The sequence below is a fragment of the Peromyscus californicus genome, unplaced genomic scaffold, assembly GCF_007827085.1.
Source record: "Peromyscus californicus insignis strain IS unplaced genomic scaffold, ASM782708v3 Scaffold_16__1_contigs__length_79575227, whole genome shotgun sequence".
Lineage (NCBI taxonomy): Eukaryota > Metazoa > Chordata > Mammalia > Rodentia > Cricetidae > Peromyscus > Peromyscus californicus.
Genome location: NW_026294458.1, coordinates 4,516,744 through 4,536,236, shown reverse-complemented (window position 1 = coordinate 4,536,236; position 19,493 = coordinate 4,516,744). Strand labels below are relative to the sequence as shown.

At 45.6% G+C, this 19,493-nt stretch overlaps 1 protein-coding gene across 1 annotated transcript in view; it reads right to left on the bottom strand.

Moving 5' to 3' along the window:
• Window positions 1–1,341: 1,341 nt before the first annotated feature.
• The window catches only part of Liph (lipase H), a 42,684-nt gene continuing 24,532 nt past the window's right edge, over window positions 1,342–19,493 (bottom strand). Inside the window, exons 6-10 of the mRNA XM_052739883.1 lie at window positions 17,707–17,874; window positions 15,236–15,331; window positions 10,932–11,043; window positions 5,125–5,298; window positions 1,342–3,783 (exon numbers count right to left, since the gene is read on the bottom strand). Of these exons, the coding sequence (XP_052595843.1) occupies window positions 3,705–3,783; window positions 5,125–5,298; window positions 10,932–11,043; window positions 15,236–15,331; window positions 17,707–17,874 (629 nt within the window). The 3' untranslated portion in view covers window positions 1,342–3,704. The remainder of the gene's footprint in view (window positions 3,784–5,124; window positions 5,299–10,931; window positions 11,044–15,235; window positions 15,332–17,706; window positions 17,875–19,493) is intronic.

Genomic DNA, 19,493 nt, shown 5'->3' with positions numbered 1-19,493 from the left:
AAGAGGGCACATAGAGCAGAGAGCTGAAGGAGCTGAGAGCGCACTCACGTTCAGTTGTGTCACGGACTTGGGACTCAGACAGATACACAGACAGAGACAAAGGAGGAAAGGCGAAGACAGGCAGTGGATCCCAAAGCTCCTTGGTGCTAGGCATGGCAGCCCACACTTGTATACTCACAGCACCAGGGAGGCTGAGGTAAGAAGATCCCAAGGTCAAGGCCAGCCAGAGCATCATAGCAAAACCCTGATTCGCGAAAACAAATGTTTTCAGGGAGGAGAAAGGTTTGGTGAAGAGAGTTGCCACCCTTCCAGCACCCTTCACCTGCCCATCACCATTATCTGATCATCATGGAAACATGTCTCTACAACAGACTTCCTTTCTTACCCATTCATTCATCCATCCACCCATTCATCCCACAGCAGCTACGCAGGACCTACATCAGCTCAGAGCTGTGCTCAAAACCCAGGGGCCCCAAGAGTTAGTTTGTGATTTGACAGAAATTCCCATTCTTGACATTTGTACAGTTATTTTGGCCCTCTGGAGACAAGGGAAAGAGGGGAAAAGTGTCTATGCTAATATAGGACCAATGAAAACCTCTGAAATCAAAGCCCCTCGCCACAGGCCCTGTCCACAGTGGTTGAAGCCATCTGAGGGTGAGGGAGTGCTCCTGTGAGGAAGCGTGCACTGAGCCTTCCTCCACCCCGAGCTCAGCCATCTCTTCCCTAAACAGAGCAGACCCTTTCTATGTAGGAAGCCTAGAAGCTGTGTAGTGCTGTGGTGTCTATCCTTGGTTGTGAACTTGACAACATCTGGAATTAACCAAAACCCAAATGGCTGGGCACGCCTGTGAGGGATTTTCTTTCTCAATTCAGTCATTGAAAGTGAAAAGACCCATTTTTAATCTGGCTCTTTGAGGTGAGAAGATCCACCTTTCATCTGGGACACACCTTCTGCCCAGCCTATATATACATATAAAGGATGGGGAAGAAGGAAGCTTGCTTTCTTTATATGCTTGCTCTCAATGACAAGTCCATTTCCTTCACTGGCATGACAGTCTTCTTCAGCATACCATCGTATACAGAAGACCAGCTGAGACATTCAGCCTCATGGACTGAACAACTACTGAGCTCTAAGATTCTCTGTTGGTAGAAAGCCATTGTTGGAATAGATGGACCACAACCTGTAAGCCATTCTAGTAAATCCCCTTTATGTATATAATATATAAATATTATATGCACAGAGAGAGAGAGAGAGAGAGAGATAGCTGTTCCTCTAGAGAACCCTGACTAATAAAAGTAGCATGATGACTAATGGTGTCAGCTTGACAGAAGTTAGAGTCACCCAGGTAATGCAGCAGCTCTGGGCATGTCTTTGGGGAATTATCTTGATTACATTTATTGAGATGGAGAGACCTGCCCACTGTAGGTGGTACCATTCCCTAGCAGGAGATCTGGACTGTGTAAGAGCTGAGAAACTGGTCCAGGGAGATGGCTTGGCTGGTGAATGTGCTTGCCTCTAAGCCTGATGACCAGATTCCTGGGACCCACACATTGGAAGGAGAGAACTCACTCCCACAAGTTGTCTTCTGCCCTCTACATGTATATGTGTGTGCACATGTACATACACACACAATGCAAACTAATAAAATGTAATCATTCCTTAAATGTGTCAAGAAATGGAGAATACCGGCAAGCCTGCATTCATCACCCTGTTTCCTGGTTGTGGCTGTGATGACCAGCTCTCTCCAAGCTCTTCTACCTTGACGTGCCAGCCGCAGTGGGCTGTACCCTTGGATTGTGTGCGAAAACAACCCCTTTCTCCCTCATGCTGTTTCTGTCAGGGTATTTTATCATAGCAACAGGAAAGGAAACTAAAACCATGTAGATTTTGACCCATTTGCTCACGGTGTCCATTTCTTTACAACAGCCGGGACGGTTTGATGAAGAGACATATCCTGGGCCTGTGACACCTTTCCGAAGTGGTCACGTGTAGCAGGAATCTTAAAAGTTCTTATTAATAAAATCAAACCTGAGCCAGGTATTGGGGTGAAGCTGGAAGATCCGAGAACCAGAACGAGCCACAGCTACCTCACCTCGCCGGATCCTCAGCTGGTCTTGTTTCCTCAGACTGAATGCCTCTCAGCTGAACTGTGCTGCTCCAAAGCCTAAAAGCTTAACCAGCCAAATGCTTAACCAGGCCAAATGCTTCTAGTTTCTGGTCCTCACGCCTTATATACCTTTCTGCCTTCTACCATCACTCCTTGGGATTAAAGGCGTGAGTCACCATGCTTGGCTGTATCCTTGAACAGATGGATTTCTGCCTCTGGAATGCTAGGATTAAAGGCGTGTGCTACCACTGCCTATCCTCTATGTTTAATATTGTGGCTGTCCTGTTCTCTGACCACAGGTAAGTTTATTAGGGTGCACAATATTTTGGGGAACACAATACCACCACAGTCACGGCTGTGGGGTGTGTAGTAGCCACCTTCGCATCAGGCGTCTGGACCCTCTGTCTGACTGTCATTTACCTGCTCTGTCCCTGGCCCTCTGGGACCTCTTAACTTGGCTGCAGCTGTCATTTAGAAATACTCAGAAGTCACTTCTGCCTCCAGGGAGGCTTCGGAAGTCTTCCCGAAGGTTTCATGCACCAAGAACTGGGCTACGCTTCACATTCGCATTAGCCCCATGAGTTAGAGCGTCGTGTTAAAAGGTTAGCATTGGTGGGATTGTGCACAGTTTATTTTTATTTTCCATCTCTGCACCTTAAAGAATTTCCTATCATAATTATGGATTAATGAGTAGGCAGGAAAAAAAACATTCTTAAGGATTGCTTTAAATAATGTTGTCTGGAGCTGAGAAGAGGGCTCACAGCACCCAGCACGCTCAGTCCCAGAACAGAAAAACCATCCTGTAACCGACACTTTGGCACTTCAGTGAAAGCAAGCCCGATTCTCTCCAGACTCTCTCTCTGCCCGGTCCATGAGCAATGCTGCTCCTGTTTCTCCTCCTCCTTCCTTCCACTTAGTCCCTGGTCTCAGTACAGAACTCAGGGCCTGAGCCCATCCCACTATCTCTGGCCATCAACATCATTTCAGAAAAGGCTGGAAGCCAGAGCCTCCTTGCCACCCCAAAGCCAGTAGGGAAGTTGGTGTTGAAAAGGAGAGGTTGCGTATCTATACATGAGAGCTAAGCCATATCAAAATAAAAGCATATTCACATTATGGACTCAAGGGTTTTCACAAACCCTTCCCAGACTGGCCTTCCCAACCCACACTTCCCATGAGGTAGTCCGATTTGTTCTCCTCTTCATGCCAGGATGGTGGAGGATCACCCAGCGAGGCCTCTAGCTTTCACTCCCAAGATGCCTGACCCATGGCCCTGAGGGTGTGATGTGACAGGCAGCAGAGTTGACAGTTCGGAACAAGTGAGGCCCCAGGACGTGGCTGACGAAGCACTCTGCTGCTGGGAGCCCAGCTATTTCTGTCTTGCCCTAGTTAGGGGCTCCCCTCCCGGTGCTGTTTCATAACCACAGGTCGTTTGACATTTTGTGATGTGACATCCGTGGGATACTGCTGAAAATAACCTTGGTTTTTTTTTTTTTTTTCTGTGCTTTTGGAGCCTTCAGGATGAAGTAGAGTGAGGCATGAAGGGCCTGTGGTTGTAGAGATCCTGATGTCACCGCTGTCCATGTGTCCTGACAGGAGCTACTTGGAGCACAGAATAGGTCGGAAGAACGTCTCAACATTTTCCATAAGGACAAGATCATAGCGACACAAGTGAGGCCTGGGGAAACCAAAGATCCTCGTCAGTGAATTCCCCAAACCACCCAATCTGGTCAGGTAAGCCACCTCCTTACAGTTGTAGAGCAGGTGTTTCCAATACAACAGGCAAATGGCTAGGGAAGGCAGATGTGCACAAGAAGGTAGGGTGTGGAGTCTCATTCAACTCCACTCCACACTTTTTTTTTTTTGGTTTTTGGGGACAGGTTTTTTTCCGTGTAGTTTTGGTTCCTGTCCTGGAACTCACTCTGTAGACCAGGCTGTCCTCGAACTCATGGAGATCTGCCTGGCTCTGCCTCCCGAGTGTTGGGATTAAAGGTGTGTGCCACTGCCGCCTGGCTACTCCACTCTTTTTTAAAAGATTTATTTTATAGCCAGGTGGCAGTGGTGACACATGACTTTAATCCCAGCACTCGGGAGGCAGAGCCAGACAGATCTCCGTGAGTTTGAGGCCAGCCTGGCCTACAGAGCAAATTCCAGGACAGCCAGGACTACACAGAGAAACCCTGTCTTGAAAAAAAAAAAAGGGAGAGGGGTTTATGTGTGTGAGTGGTATGCCTTCGTGCGTGCTGTGTAACCGTGGAGGTCAGATGAGGGTATCAGACTCTCTTTTAACTGCAATTTGCAAATGCTTGTGAGGCACCATGTGGGTGCTAGGAATCAAACCCAGGTCCTCTATTCCCCTTTCACTCCTCCTGCCTCTACTTTGCAAGTGCTGGGATGAGAAAGCACCACACCCTGGTTCTCTTCCTTTTTGGTTTTTGAAATGGGGTCTGGATGAAACCCAGGTTTTCCTTGAACTCATGTAGCCTCTTCAGCCCTGAAACTTTTGATCCCCCTGACACACAGCCTCCAGACTAAATAGGAATACAGACCTGCACTATTAATTAATTGATTAATCAATTAATCAAAAGACCTTGTTATAAGATACAGTGAATACCCTTTTAAAGAATCTTTTATTGCTAAATACTTTTGCAGTACACTCACCATTTTTCTGTTTGTTTTTTAAGACAGGGTTTCTCTGTCTAACAGTCTTGGCTGTTCTGGAACTCACTTTGTAGACCAGGCTGGCCTTGAACTCACAGAGATCTGCCTGCCTCTGCCTCTCAAGTGCTGGGATTAAAGGTGTGTGCCACCATTGTCTGGCACAGTACCCTAAATTTTTCAGTAAAAGAAATTCATCATTTTGAAGACTGAGGCAGGAGAATTGCCACATGTTTGAGGCCAGCCTGGGCTACATCATAAGACCCTGTCTCAGAAAGAATGGAAGGAAGGGAGGGAGGGAGAGAGGGAGGGAAGGAGGGAGGGAGGTAACAGGAGCTTGTCAAACCTGCCTGTGGCTCACCTGTCTGGATGGGTCAGGGACCTCAGCTTCATTCGCAGGACCCTGAGCTTGTACTTTGGACCTACTACAGACCCTGTGGAGAACAACAAGGAAATTTCTGCCACTTTATCCAGGTCTTGATTAAATCTTGCAAGTAGACTCACTTGATGGTATTTCTGAAATGTTGATGGTTCGCTGGAAGGGAGAAATGGCACTTTAAAATGAATATAGATTGCTAATGAGTGAAAGCTGCTTCCACCCTCCAAGTCTGCCTAGCAGGTGACCCTTTGGTCCCCTTGCCTACACAAGCTGACTTTCATGAGCAAAGGCCCCTGAGTCTGTAGGAATGCCTAAATGAAGCTACTGACCTCCCAAGTGACATTGGGGAAGTGTGCTACTGTGACTGTCTGCTGTGTTCGAGATGCTGTCGGAATCTCGCACACATCCCCACAGCTGCTTGTGGAGTCCAGGCTCTCCACGTGGTAGATCTTACATGCAGCGGTGCAGTGATGAAACCCAGTTCCGAGTTCTTCCAGCCCTGCCACACTCCGTGAAGCCTTAGATGTGATTCCAGTGTATGTCTGGAGCCAGCCTACTGCCCCAAACCCAGGGTGCTTGTGAGTTATCTATGGCTTCCTTTCCCAGTTTCCTAGGGGATTAAGAACAGTGCTGGGCCGCCACAGAGAGAGATGCCTGAGCATCACTGGGGTTTCAGATTATGACACGTTGGATGTCACCAACAAAATTGGGATCATCTAAATTGAGCCCAGAGGCTAAGTAAATACATGTTACTTTAACCATTAAAAAAAAATGGAATGTGAAAGCAGCATTAAGGACATTAAGGCTTCAGTTTTCTCTGCCTTCCCATTTCTCCCAGGACTGGAGCACAGATCCTTAGTGCCGTCATGCAAGCTGTCTGCCACTGAGCAGTCTCCCAAGTCTGCCTTGTACTTCGATCTTTGGGGCAGGATTTTACTAACGTGTCCAGCCTATCCTTCCGTGGCTTAAATAGTCCTTGAATTTGCAATCCTCCAGCCCAACTTTCCAAGAACTACAGGTCTTACCATGAGACCCAGCTAAAGTTTGCTGCAAGCCGCAAAAATATACAAAATAGGATTTCAGCTGATTATGACAAAGCTAATACCTGGAAGTAGCCAAGGGCCTTCCAGAGGTGAAGCTAAGGTTCAAGGAGCCTTGGTGATATTTGGCTTTTGATTATCAGCTGTTTCCTGCTATGAGTTTCTTGTGTGCTATTGTAGCTTTTCCATCATTTATTGGGTACCATTTCCCCTCTACTAAAGGAATAGTTAGATAACCTTGTGCACTGACAGCTATGCACAGCCAGAACCCCAGTTCAAGCCTCCCTGTAATTATCATCATTGGCAGCATCCGACCAGGTCCATCCCCAGATGGAGGAAAGTACTTTATCAGAGATACCTCTGTACTCTCTAAGAACAGACTTAAGTGTCCAGATTACCTATTTGAGAAAGTCTGGTGGATATGCCAATTAAGCTTAACTTCCTCCTTTCCCAAACCTTACCTCTAGTTCCAAATCTCCCTTTAACTATCACCAGAGGCATCCACCTGTACACAGGTTGCCTAGTGACCAAGTACACTTTCCCCCACCCTGCAGAAAAACAGCAGATAGCTTGGACAGATAGGAGCCACAGGAAAAAAGAAGGCAGTTTTATTTTCTCCCATTGACCTAGCAACTTATAGATTCTTAACATTTTCTACTAATCACGTTTAAGACTGTAGTTGAGCACATAAGATATCTTAGATATTACCCGAACGTAGCCTTTAGTTAATTCATTTCCCCATTGGTCACTTCCCTTTGGGGCTGCAAATGATAATTAACAGTTATTGCCTCTCTATGTGATTCTTATCACCCCTCCGTTTGACCCTGGAAGCCTGGCTTTGCACTGCTAAGGGAATACTGCTTGTAAGTGTATATCTACCAGGACTTCCAGGGCACTGGAGGACAGAGAAGAGAAATGAGAATGGAAGAACTAGATGGGTAAGAACTTGAGAGGAACAAACTGAGATGGGGAAAAATTAGATTGAAGGGCTAGAAGAGAGTACTAGAGGAACGAGATGGAAGATGAGGAAGAGCCAGATGGGGAAGAACAAGATGAGGAAGAGCCAGCTGAGAGAGGAGACGGGAGAGGAACTGGTAGGGGAAAGAACTAGACAGATGAGAACCTAGAAGGGACAGAACTAGATAAAAGAATTAAGATCGAACCTGGAGGGAACCGCAGATAAATATAAAGAGAAATTGGGCAAGAAAGGAGCTAAAAATGAGAGCAGAGTATAAGCTTGTAGAGAGAAAACTGACAGAATAATAAAATGTATTGGACTAAGGAATTTCGTGTACATAGATTCATTTCTTCTCATCAAAGATTAATTATCAGCTGGTTGTAGATTCTTCCCGGACCCTGGGAGGGGACTATTGAGGGGCTGGACCCCCATAGTCCACAATAAAAGTTACCTTCTTGTGTTTTTGTGTTTGTCTTTTCTCTTTCTTAAAGTCTAGCTCTTAACAGACAGTTGTTTTCAGTTATATTTATAGTCTATCATCTATCTATCTATCATCCTTCTTCCTTAATTTCTCTTCTTTCTTTTCTTTCTTTCTTTCTTTCTTTCTTTCTTTCCTTCTTTCTTTCTCTCTCTCCCTTCCTTCCTTCCTTCCTTCCTTCCTCCCTCTCTCCCTCTCTCTCTCTCTCTCTCTCTCTCTCCCTTCCTTCCTTCCTTCCTTCCTTCCTTCCTTCCTTCCTTCCTTTCTTTTTCTTTCTTTCTTCCCACCCTCTCTATCTCTGTGTCCAAGTGCACACATGCATGGCACAGTGTGGGTCGGAGGACCACTTGTGGGGAGTCGGCTTTCTCTTTCCACATGACAGGTTGTTGGGCTCAGCCCACTTTGCCCACTGAGCCAACTCACTGGTCCAAGGCCTTGATCTTAATCAAGAAATGAAAGCAAGGGCTGGAGCGGTGGCTCAGTGGTTAAGAGCACCGGCTGCTCTTCCAGAGGACCAGGGTTCAATTCCCAGCACCCACATGGCAGCTCACAACCATCTGTAACTCCAGTTCCAGGGGATCTGACACCCTCACACAGACATCCATGCAGGCAAAACACCAGTGCACATGAAATAAAAATAAATAAATTATTTTTTAAAAAAGTGAAGGCAAGAAGGTAAGACCAGTCTGGACTACTCAGTGAGTTCAAGATCAGCCTGGATTACATGAGGCCCAAACAAAAAGATATTTCAAAATTCAAATTTAGGGATTCACACTTGATCGAGATTCACTTAGTAAAACTAAAAGTTCTCAGATGTACGCAAAGGAAACACAAAAGCAGTTGCCTGCATGAACACCTGAATTGGGTCAGAGCCCTGCCCTGCCTGCTCCCGGGTATGACGCACAGTGTCCTCCAGACCCCTTAGGTGCTGCGTATTCTGAAAGTCTGGATTCCAGGCCAGATCTGTGCCGGTTCCCTCCACTTAACCCACTGCTGTGGGATGGTCTGTATGTCAAATTACTCTGATTGGTCAATAAATAAAACACTGATTGGCCAGTGGCCAGGCAGGAAGTATAGGCAGGGCTAACAGAGAGGAGAAAAGAAAGAACAGGAAGGGAAAGGGAGTCACTGCCAGCCGCCACCAGGACAAGCAGCATGTGAAGATGCCGGTAAGCCACAAGCTACGTGGCAAGGTATAGATTTATAGAAATGGATTAGTTTAAGATATAAGAACAGTTAGTAAGAAGCCTGCCACGGCCATACAGTTTGTAACCAGTATAAGTCTCTGTGTTTACTTGGTCGGGTTTGAGCGGCTGTGGGACTGGCGGGTGAGAGAGATTTGTCCTGACTGTGGGCCAGGCAGGAAAACTCTAGCTACAACCCACAGCCCATGTACCACCTGAGGCTGGTTTCTCATGATGCCCTCCCTGCTGCTGCCCTTCCAGAAAACACTAACCTGCTGTGGGCACGGGCATATCAGATCTGAAACAAATCAGTGAGGAACCCTGAAAAACGCCACCACTCTCAAAGTTCAAGTGCAAGGAGGTGGCAAGGGTGGGGGTGGTGGGGGTGGTGGGGGTGGGGAGGTGAGGGTGGTGGTGGGGTGGTGGGGAGGTGAGGGTGGTGGTGGGGTGGTGGGGAGGTGAGGGTTGGGGGTGGAGGGCGGTACAGTAGCTCAGTGGGAGGAGCAGACACAGTCACAGAGTGATGGGGGTACTTGGTGGACAGACCCGCTGCTCCTGCCACACTCACACTGACTAGGTGTGTGGCACTGACCAAACCACTCAGCTCTCTAGCCTCAGTTTCTTCACATGTAGAGTACATGGTATTAGCATCTCACAGGGTCTAGTGTAGAAACCCCTTAGGCAATGTGTGCCACACACTTGATTCAATAACCCCAAATTACTATTCTCAATGCAAGATGCATTTACACAGGCACGTCCCTAGTTTGCTCCCTGTTGCCGTAATAGAAGTGACCAAAGACAACTTGGGAAGAGAGAGTTCATTCAGCCTACACACCTGGTCACAGTCCATCACTGAGGGAACGCAAGGCAGGGACTCTAGCAAGGCAGGAAGAGAGGCAGGCGGAGGCGGTGGAGGAACACTGCTCACTGGCTTGCTCTCCACGGCTTGCTCAACCTGCTTTCTTAGGCAACACAGGACCACTTGCCCAAGAACCGTTAAATAAAATGTGGGTTTTTTTTTTTTTCCAAAAAATGAAGACATTTGAAAAATAGAATCTGGGAGGCTGGAGAGATGGCTTGGCAGTTAAGAACATTGGCTGCTCTTCCAGAGATCCTGAGTTCAATTTCCAGCAACCACATGGTGGCTCACAACCATCTGTAATGATACCTGGTGCCCTCTTCTGGCAAGAAGGCATACATACATACATACATACATACATACATACATAAATCTTAAAAAAAGAAAAGAAAAACAGAATCTATCAAGAACTCCTTAGCACAGACCTGCATTTTATGTTGTATATTCCTCTATGTTTTAAATGAATATTATTTGTATTACAAGTCAAAATTATATGCATTTATGGAGTATGATGAAAGTTCTCAGATACACACACACACACAAAGTGAAATGCTTAAGTCTGCACATTTCTTTTGGGGGTGCTGTTATTATAGCTGTTTATGTGTATGTGGTGTTTGTCTGCATGTCTGTCTGTGTACCACTTATACATGCCTGACACCTGTGGAAGACAGAAGAGGGCATCGGATGCTCTGGACCTGGAGTTATAGATGGTTGTGAGCCACTGCGTGGGAGCTGGGAACTGAACCTGGGTCCTCTGGAAGAGCAGCCAGTACTTTTGACTGTTGAGCATTGCTCCAGCCCATTTTGGGTTTTGAGACAGGTCTTACTATATAAGCCCAGCTGGATTTACACCCCCAGGATAGACCAGGCTAGCCTCACACTTGCCACAGTCCTCCTGGCCCTGCCTTCCAAGTGCTGTGATTACAGGTGTGTTCCACCAACACAGCTAAATCAGCACCATCCTTCATGGCTTGGATTTCACAGAAGGCACGGATTTTTTTTTTATTCTAACCATCTAATTGCTGAAATAAAAAGAGAAGGAAGAAAAATGAAAACAAGCAAGTAAGACACACAGAGAGGGTGCGCAAATGAGGAAAGAGAGGGGCGGGAGGGGAGACATGGAGGAGGAGGAGGGGAAGAAAGCCACCAAGGCAGCAAGAGGCGGGGCAAGCTCAAGAATGCCAGTCCCTTCGCCTTTGCTAGCACCAAGAATGGCTGCTGAGTGAGAAGAACATTCCAATGAGCAGACGCAGCTTGTAGCTCAACTTACTGATCAATTTTGGATTCTGTGACATTTCCATCTTCGCCTCTCAGTTTGATTGTGATGAACCCTCTTCTTATGTTTTTGTTCCAAGATACAATGTCCACAAAGTAATGGTACACTATAAAACAGGGAGAGAGGCTAATAAGAGAGGTACCCCAGTGCTCCCGGTAGGGTCTGAAAAGCCAAGATCCCCTTTTTCTCCTTCTATTGTTTCTCTGCAAAGACTCAGAGAGGCATTTTCTCTGGTCTTTAATGTTGTTTTTTGAGTCCAGGTCCTTCAAACTCAGTATGTAGGTGAGGATGATGTACAGGTGTGTGCCACCATGCTGGGCTATGGGCGGCAGACCTTTCTCTACTTTTTCTGCTCTTCTCTTTGGTACAGACAGTGTGAGTGACAGTGGAGTTCAGAGCTCTCCGGTGACCATGTGCAGGGATCGTGGATGCCTGCCTCATAGGCTGGAGGCATGTTCAACCCTTTGACTCATTCACAAAGTTCATGCTAGAGAACCTTATAATCCAGTTACCAGAAAAAAGATGAAGAGGAAGAAAGAAAGAAAGAAAGAAAGAGAGAAAGAAAGAAAGAAAGAAAGAAAGGAAGGAAGGAAGGAAGGAAGGAAGGAAGGAAGGAAGAAAGAAAGAAAGAAGGAAGGAAGGAAGGAAGGAAGAAAGAAAGAAGGAACGAAGGAAGGAACCCACAAAATAGTCTCCTGATGTTTTAAGTGAACTTACTATCATTTTGTGTAGGGTTGCTCTTGAAGACAGTGATCGAATTATGGAAAATTTTAACATTTTCCCACCATTATTTCTCAGTATGTCAGTACCACATTGGGATAGCTTTAGATTGTACTATGTCAAAATGTGTGGTTTTAAAAATCACTGTCGGAGGCTGGCAAGATGGCTCCCTGGAAAGGCACTTGCTGCCAGTTCTGACAACCTAATTTGACCTTGAATGGATTCCTGCAAACTGTCCTCTAACCTCCACTCACAGGCTGTTCCGGGACACATACACATGCGCACACATGGACGGACACACACACACACACACACACACACACACACACGCCACACACGCGTGTGCACAAACATCATTAAAAACAAAAGGACTGGAGCGATGGCTCAGAAGTTAAGTGCACTGGCTGCTTTTCCAAAGGGCCAGGGTTCAGTTCCTAGCACCCACATGGTGACTCACAAATGTCTCTAGTTTCAAGGGATCTAGAACCCTCTTTTGGCATCTGCAGGCACCAGGCACATGGTACACAGAGACACATGCAGGCAAAATACTCATCCACATAAAATAAATAAATAAATAAATTTTTAAAAAAACATTAAAAGAGTTCTGACTTGGGATAAGAACAGAATTCCCAACAATTTCTGACACACCTTCTGCCATCCTGTTCTGCTTATTCATGCAAAGCCACATTCTCACTGATTACTATAAAATTAGAATGCTGATGAAGTCTGTGAGACACCAATGGTGCCCTATATGAAGTAGTAGTAGATATTTAGCCAAGAGTTAGCTCCTTATGGAAAGTGAGCAGGCATATCTATCTCATCAGAAGAGTTAGCTCCTTATGGAAAGTGAGCAGGCATATCTATCTCATCAGAATACAAATTTGCTTTTGTATTTAATAAATGATAAAATTATACATATATTCCAAATAATGATTTTAAAACAAACTTCTTTATGATTTATTATCAGCAAATATTTCGTTTCTGTATCAGTTTTATATTTTTTGTTGTGAGCCTAGCCTTTAATGGCTGAGTCATCTCTCTAGCCCTCTATATCAGTTTTACACATCTATATATCTGGGGATGTTTGAAATGTTCACAGACTGACTCCCTGGGAAGCCACAGGCCACTCCTGCCTAGGAAGCATGTAGGCTAACTGCAGATCTTCATCTCTCCCTCCATGCCTATGTGTCCAATCCCCCAGTCTCATCCCCAGATCTCTAGCAGAACACCTGCTAACCAAGCAAGTAAAAGATGTGTATGGTAAAATCTTCAAGTCACTGAAGAAAGAAACTGAAGAAGACACCAGAAGATGGAAAGGTCTCCCATGCTCATGGATTGATAGGATTAACATAGTAAAAATGGCATTCCTACTAAAAATCATCTACAGATTCAATGAAATCCCCATCAAAATTCCCACACAATTCTTTACAGACCTTGAAAGGACAATTTTCAGTGTTGTATGGAAACACAGAAAAAATAGGATAGGAATTGGACATGATGGCACATGCCTTCAATCCCAGCACTTAGGAGGCAGAGGCAGGAGGATCCCTGGGTTCTAGGCCAGCCTGGATCACAAAGAGAGTTTCAGGACAGCCAGGGCTACACAGAGAAACCCTGTCTCAAAAAACAAAACAAAACAAAAAAACCCAGGATAGCTAAAATCTGAATGATAAAGAGCTGGAGGTCTCACCGTCCTTAATTTCAAGTTGTACTACAAAGCTATGGCAACAAAAACAGCGGGTATTGGCACAAAAGCAGACACGTTGACCAATGGAATTGAACTGAAGACCCAGACGTGAATCTACACACCTATGGACACCTGATTTTTGATAAAGAAGTCAGAAATACACGCTGGAAAAATGACAGCATCTTCAACAAGTGTGCTGATCAAACTGGATGATTGCATGTACAAGAATCCAAACAGATCCACACTTATCACCCTGCAGAAAACTCAGCTACAAATGGATCAAAGACCTCAACATAAAACCAAATACACCGAACCTGATAGAAGAGAAAAGAGGGGGTATCCTTGAACAGGAAAAGGCTTTCTGAACAGAACACCAGTAGGGCAGGCACTAAGATCAACAACTAATAAAAGGGATCATGAAACTAAAAAGCTTCTGTAAGGCAAAGGACCCTGTCATTTGGACAAAGTGGCAACCTACAGAATGGGAATAGATTTTTACCAACTACATATCCAATAGAGGGTTAATATCCAAAATATTTAAATAACTTAAGAAACTAGATATCAAGAAAAAATAACCCAATTAAAAAATGGGTTACAGATCTAAGCAGAGAATTCTCAATAGAAAAACTCAAATGCCTGAAAAACACTTTCAAAAATGTTCAACATCCTTAGTCCTCAGAGAAATGCAAATCAAAATGACTCTGAGATACCATCTCCCACCTACACCTGTCAGAATGACTAAGATCGACAAAACAGAGAGGATGTGGAGTAAGAGCACTCCTCCACTGCTGGTGGGAGTGCAGACTTGTACAGCCACTATGGAAATCAGTGTGTCAGTTCCTCAGGAAGATCGGAATTGATCTACCTCAAGGTCCATCTTTACCACTCTTGGGCATATACCCAAAGGATGCTTCATTCTACCACAGAGACACTTGCTCAACCATGTTCGTTGCTCCTCTATTAATAATAGCCAGAAACTGGAAACAACCTGGATGTTTCTCAACAGAAGAATGGATAACGAAAATGCGGTACTTTTTGCACAATGGAGTATTACTCAGCTGTTAAAACAAAGTGACATCATAAAATTTGCAAGCAAATGGCTGGAGCTAGAAAAAAAATCATCCTAAGAGAGGTAACCCAGACCCGGAAAGACAAATATGGTATGTATTGACTTATATGTGGATATTAGCTGTTAAGTCAATGATAACCAAGCTATTGTCCATAGAACCATAGAGGGTAGACATAGAGGAAGGGATTAGAGGGAACAGATAGATCTCATTAGGACAGGGAAACAGAATAGATAGATATGGATGGGGGGGCTGGAATGGGAGGATCAAGTGGGGAAGAGGAATGGAGAGGGGGTCATTGAGGGAATACAGGAAGAGACAGCTAAAATAAATTAAAATAAAAAATATTATTTAAAAGAAAAGAAAAACTGTTCACAGGCCAAGGGCCTGTGAGTGGTAGGTTCAAGAAGCCCAGTATAGAACAGCACTGAGTCATGTGGCATCCACCTGTTTGTTCCCGACCCCAACTTCATGTCTCTTCAAAAACAATTTCCCAGAGGAGGTCAATGATGACAGTGACTGTCCCGGGGTGCGGGGGGTACTGTGACTCAGTCTCACTTCAGTCCCAATAACCTAGAAGAGCTGCATGATTGGCTCTATTTACCAAACAGCCCAGGACACTCAGAGAGGAGAAAAAAAACTTGACCAAGGTCACACAACTGTTAGGACAGAAGCTGTGTTGGTCTTACACCCTCTTGGCTCCAAACACCAAGCTCTAGCTACCACTGTCCTCATTTTCCAGGAAGCATCCAGAAATCAGAGACTCTGTCCTCCCCCAAAATGCCAGGGTCAGACAGAACAGCCAACACCCATTCACCACTCACTGCAGAACGGTTTTTCCTCAGCTGTGTCGAAGAATGCCTTCGTCATCGGAGGGTCTTTGTCCAGTAAATAGTCTTTCCAATTGTCGGCATAGTAGCCTACAAAACAAGTCAGAAACACCAACACGTATTACATAAACATCAAAGCCACAGAGGGCGTGAGAGCAGTAAGTTTGCAACAACTCTCTCCCACTCCATCTCCAGCCCCTACTGTGAGGATGAGAAAGGCCACCAGGAACATCATGTCAATGCTCTTTTTTTTTTTTTTTTTTTTTTTTCTTTTTTTTTTTTTTTTTTAAATTTATTTTAATTTATTTTGCAATACAATTCAGTTCTACATATCGGTCATGGATTTCCTTGTTCTCCCCCCTCCCGTCCCCCTCACCTTCCCCCCAACGCCCCCCCCCCCCCATTCCCATCTCCTCCAGGGCAAAGCCTTCCCCACAGACTGAGGTCAACCTGGTAGACTCAGTCCAGGTAGGTCTAGTCCCCTCCTCCCAGGCCAAGCCAAACAATCCTGCATAGGCCCCAGGTTTCAAACAGCCAACTCATGCAATGAGCACAAGATCTGGTCCCACTGCCTGGATGCCTCCCAAACAGATCAAGCCAATCAACTGTCTCACCCATTCGGAGGGCCTGATCCAGTGTGGACCCCTCAGCCATTGGTTCATAGTTCATGTGTTTCCATTCATTTGGCTATTTGTCCCTGTGCTTTATCCAACCTTGGTCTCAACAATTCTCGCTCATATAAACCCTCCTCATTCTCATTGATTGGACTCCCAGAGATCCACCCAGGGCCTAGTCATGGATCTCTGCATCCAGATCCCTCAGTAGTTGGATGAGGTTTCTGTCCCCATCATAAGGACTGAAGTGCAGAAGGACCCTACTGGGACCTCTCCCTTACTGGTGCTCAGTAGCTCGGCAGGGAGTGGCACACACATGTCACATGGATAGTTTTCAGTCATTCATTCATTTTCAACATTAAGCCAGATTGGGACTCATACTTAAAACAGCATCACTAATTGCTATTGCAAAACAATGGAGTCTTGTTTGTTTCGTTCTGAAGATAGGGCCCAGGGCCTCATGCATGCAAAGTATTCACTCTTTACGCTAAGCAATACACACACACACACACACACACACACACACACACACACACACACACACACACACACACAGTGCTAGAAATCATTTCAGGGCCTTGAGCATGCTAGGTAGGCAGTCTACCACCAAGCTCTACCCACAGCCCTTTTGTTTTGCTTTTTATTTTGATACAGAGCCTTTCTAAGTTACTCAGGCTGTCCTTGAACCCACTGTGGTTTTTTTTAAATATTGTTTTGGAGACAGGGCCTTGAACTCAAGATCCTCCTGCCTCAGCATGCCAAATACCGGGGATTATAGGCCTGTTGTAAGCTACCTGGCCCCATGGCTTTCTTGAAGAGCTAAACAACTAAGGCCACTAAAGTATACAGGACATGGCTTGGTGTGTAACCGTGTTGCTGAGCCAGATGAATGTCTCCCCGCAGGTGAATGCCTCTGAGAGACAAGCTTGAATGCTGCCCTGTGGGGCCTCTTCCTGTCTGTCAGGAAAAATGCTCCTAGCCAACCAGTCTTGAAGTCCTGACCACCTGGAATATTTCCTCTAACTCTGGCAAATATCCCAGCAGTCTCCAGTATCTTTTCCCCACCCAAGCCCTGCATGTGGACACAGGAGCCAGAGTGCAGAGAGGAAGCATTTATAGACCCAACCTGTTGAAAGGGATCACTCTGCAAGGCTCAGCCCTGGGCTGGGCCCCTAGCTCACTGTGAACCTCCTGCAGCAGAGGTGTGTGCACAGAGTGGGGCAGGCTGTGCAAAGCCTGGGGAGGCTTACAAACCCTCTAGCATCTCTTCTCTATGACAGAATAGTAAGTATAGGGGGCGCGCAACAACCTCCACGTGGAACCCAATGGAGGTTGTTGTTCTCACACTGGGTACGTGCTAACTTGTTTGCTTTGGCTTTGGGGGTGTGTGTGTGTGTGTGTGTGTGTGTGTGTGTGTGTGTGTGTGTGTGTGTATTTAATGTTGTTTTTGAAAAAGAGGGTCTCTCTATGTAGCCTGGCCTAGTCTCAAACTCTCAACCCTTCCTGCTGAGCTGCCCTGTCCTAATCTAACACCCTTTATCATTCAAGAGTAGTTCAGAAAACAAATCACCCCTGAGAAGTTGGCTATAATGTTTGGTGTGGTAGTACACTCTTGTAATACTTGCTACTGTAGAGGCTGTGGCAAGAAGGTCTCAAGTTCAAGGCCATCTTGGGCTACAGAGTAAGCTCAAACCAGCCTAAGCTATATAGCAAGGCCCTATCTCAAATAATAAATAGAGCTGACTATATATTTAATAAATACAAACTGAGGCAATTTCTTAGAGAGTAAAACGACTCTAGGATATGTACAAAACTTAACTGTCCATCAGAGATGGGAATTGTGGGACTTACCCAGGAGGGGACAGGGCACTGTTTGTCCAACACCACAGCTGACACACTTGCCATTCCTATAATCCCGATAGGAGTCGCAGGGGTAGGCACTGATGGAACAGTTATTTTGCAGGGATGCGATGTACAGGAACACAGACATCTGGTGGTCACACTTGAAGTACTTCATGCCTTGATGACAAAGGGACCAAGAGCAGAGGCATGCAGCGGTTACCAGAAGCACATTTTTCATTTTATACAAACACAACCATACTTGACCCCAACTCCTGAATGCCAGGCACTGCCCAGAAAGCTTCCATGTGCTCAATTCCACTTAGTCCTTATGAGAGCCATGGACAGGGAGTCACAGTGGCCAGTGGCAAGGTGGAGAGTAAAACATATTAGGGCTGCTGTGAGAACAAAGGCAAACCTGGGGTAGGGAGTTGGAGAGGATGCAAAGAGCTTAAGGACGCTTGATGCTCTTCCAGAGGACCCCAGTTCAGTATCAGCACCCATGCTGGCAGCTCACAACTACCTGTAACTCCAGCTCCAGGGCATCCAATGCCCTCTTCTGGCTTCACAGGCAATCATGCTTTCATGTAACACACACACACAAACACAAACACACACACTTTCAGGTCGGGGAGTAGTACTAGCTGGTACAGTGCTTGATTAGTATGTACAAGGCTCTAAATCCAAGAATAAGGACCTAAGTTTGGATCCCCCAGAACCCATGTAAAAGCCAGGCCTTAGCACCAGATATGTGGAGACAAATAGCTTCCAGGGCCTTGCTGGCCAGCCAGTCTAGCTTACATGGGGAGCTCCATGTTTAGTGAGAAACTGTCTCAAAAAAACAAGATGGAGAGCAGCCAATGAGAACATCCTCTACACATGCATGTATGGGCAAATGCACCCAGTGGCAAATCAGCCCCACACGCATGCACATAGACCTACATACCACCATCCAATGTTTGACCAACAGATTGCCCTCATCATATTTATGCTTGATGAAATGCAGAGTTCAGGAGCACCCCCAAATACTGCTGACTTAGAGGAGGCTCAGGAGTTGGGGTCACTCCTGGCATCCAGCACACCTGATGAATCCCAAAGCCCTGGTCTAATTTTGTAAGGTGGATTCACAGACTCAGCAGCTGCCATGTCAGTGCCTCCAGCTGACACCCAAGCTCGGTGACAGTCAAAAGGGACCAGAGAGTCAGAATGTCAATCAAAATCATTATCCAAAGAGTAACTTGGGGCTGGCAAGATGGCTGAACAGGCAGAGACACTTGCCATCAAGCTCGATGACTTGAGTTCCAGCCCTGGGATCCACAGGGTGGAGGGAGTGAACTGAGTTCTCAAGCTGTCTCCCAACATCTGGCACACATGTGACCACACTCATTCATTTAAAAAAAAATGTAAATCAATTAGTCATTAATTAATTGTTCTATTATTTAGAGGGAGATTGAAATACAACTTGGCCTTAGTTATAAATCTGCCTTATTATTTGGGAATTTTTTTTAAACAGAAACAAAATTTGAAATCATGAACATATCCCATTCCAATAATCCTATTCTGTTACCTAATCCCCTCAATACAGATTCTCTGGTTGTTCTGTTGCTTGAGACAGGATCTCAGTGTGTAATCCAAACTAGCCCCAAACTCACAATCCTCCTGTCTCTACCTCCCAAGTGCTGGGATCACAGGGGTGTACTAACACATCCGGTAAATTTTTGAGCTCCCAAAAAACTGACCATTCACCATTAAATATCAACAGTAGGTCTAATCAAGAACTGATTCCTGGGTCTGGAGAG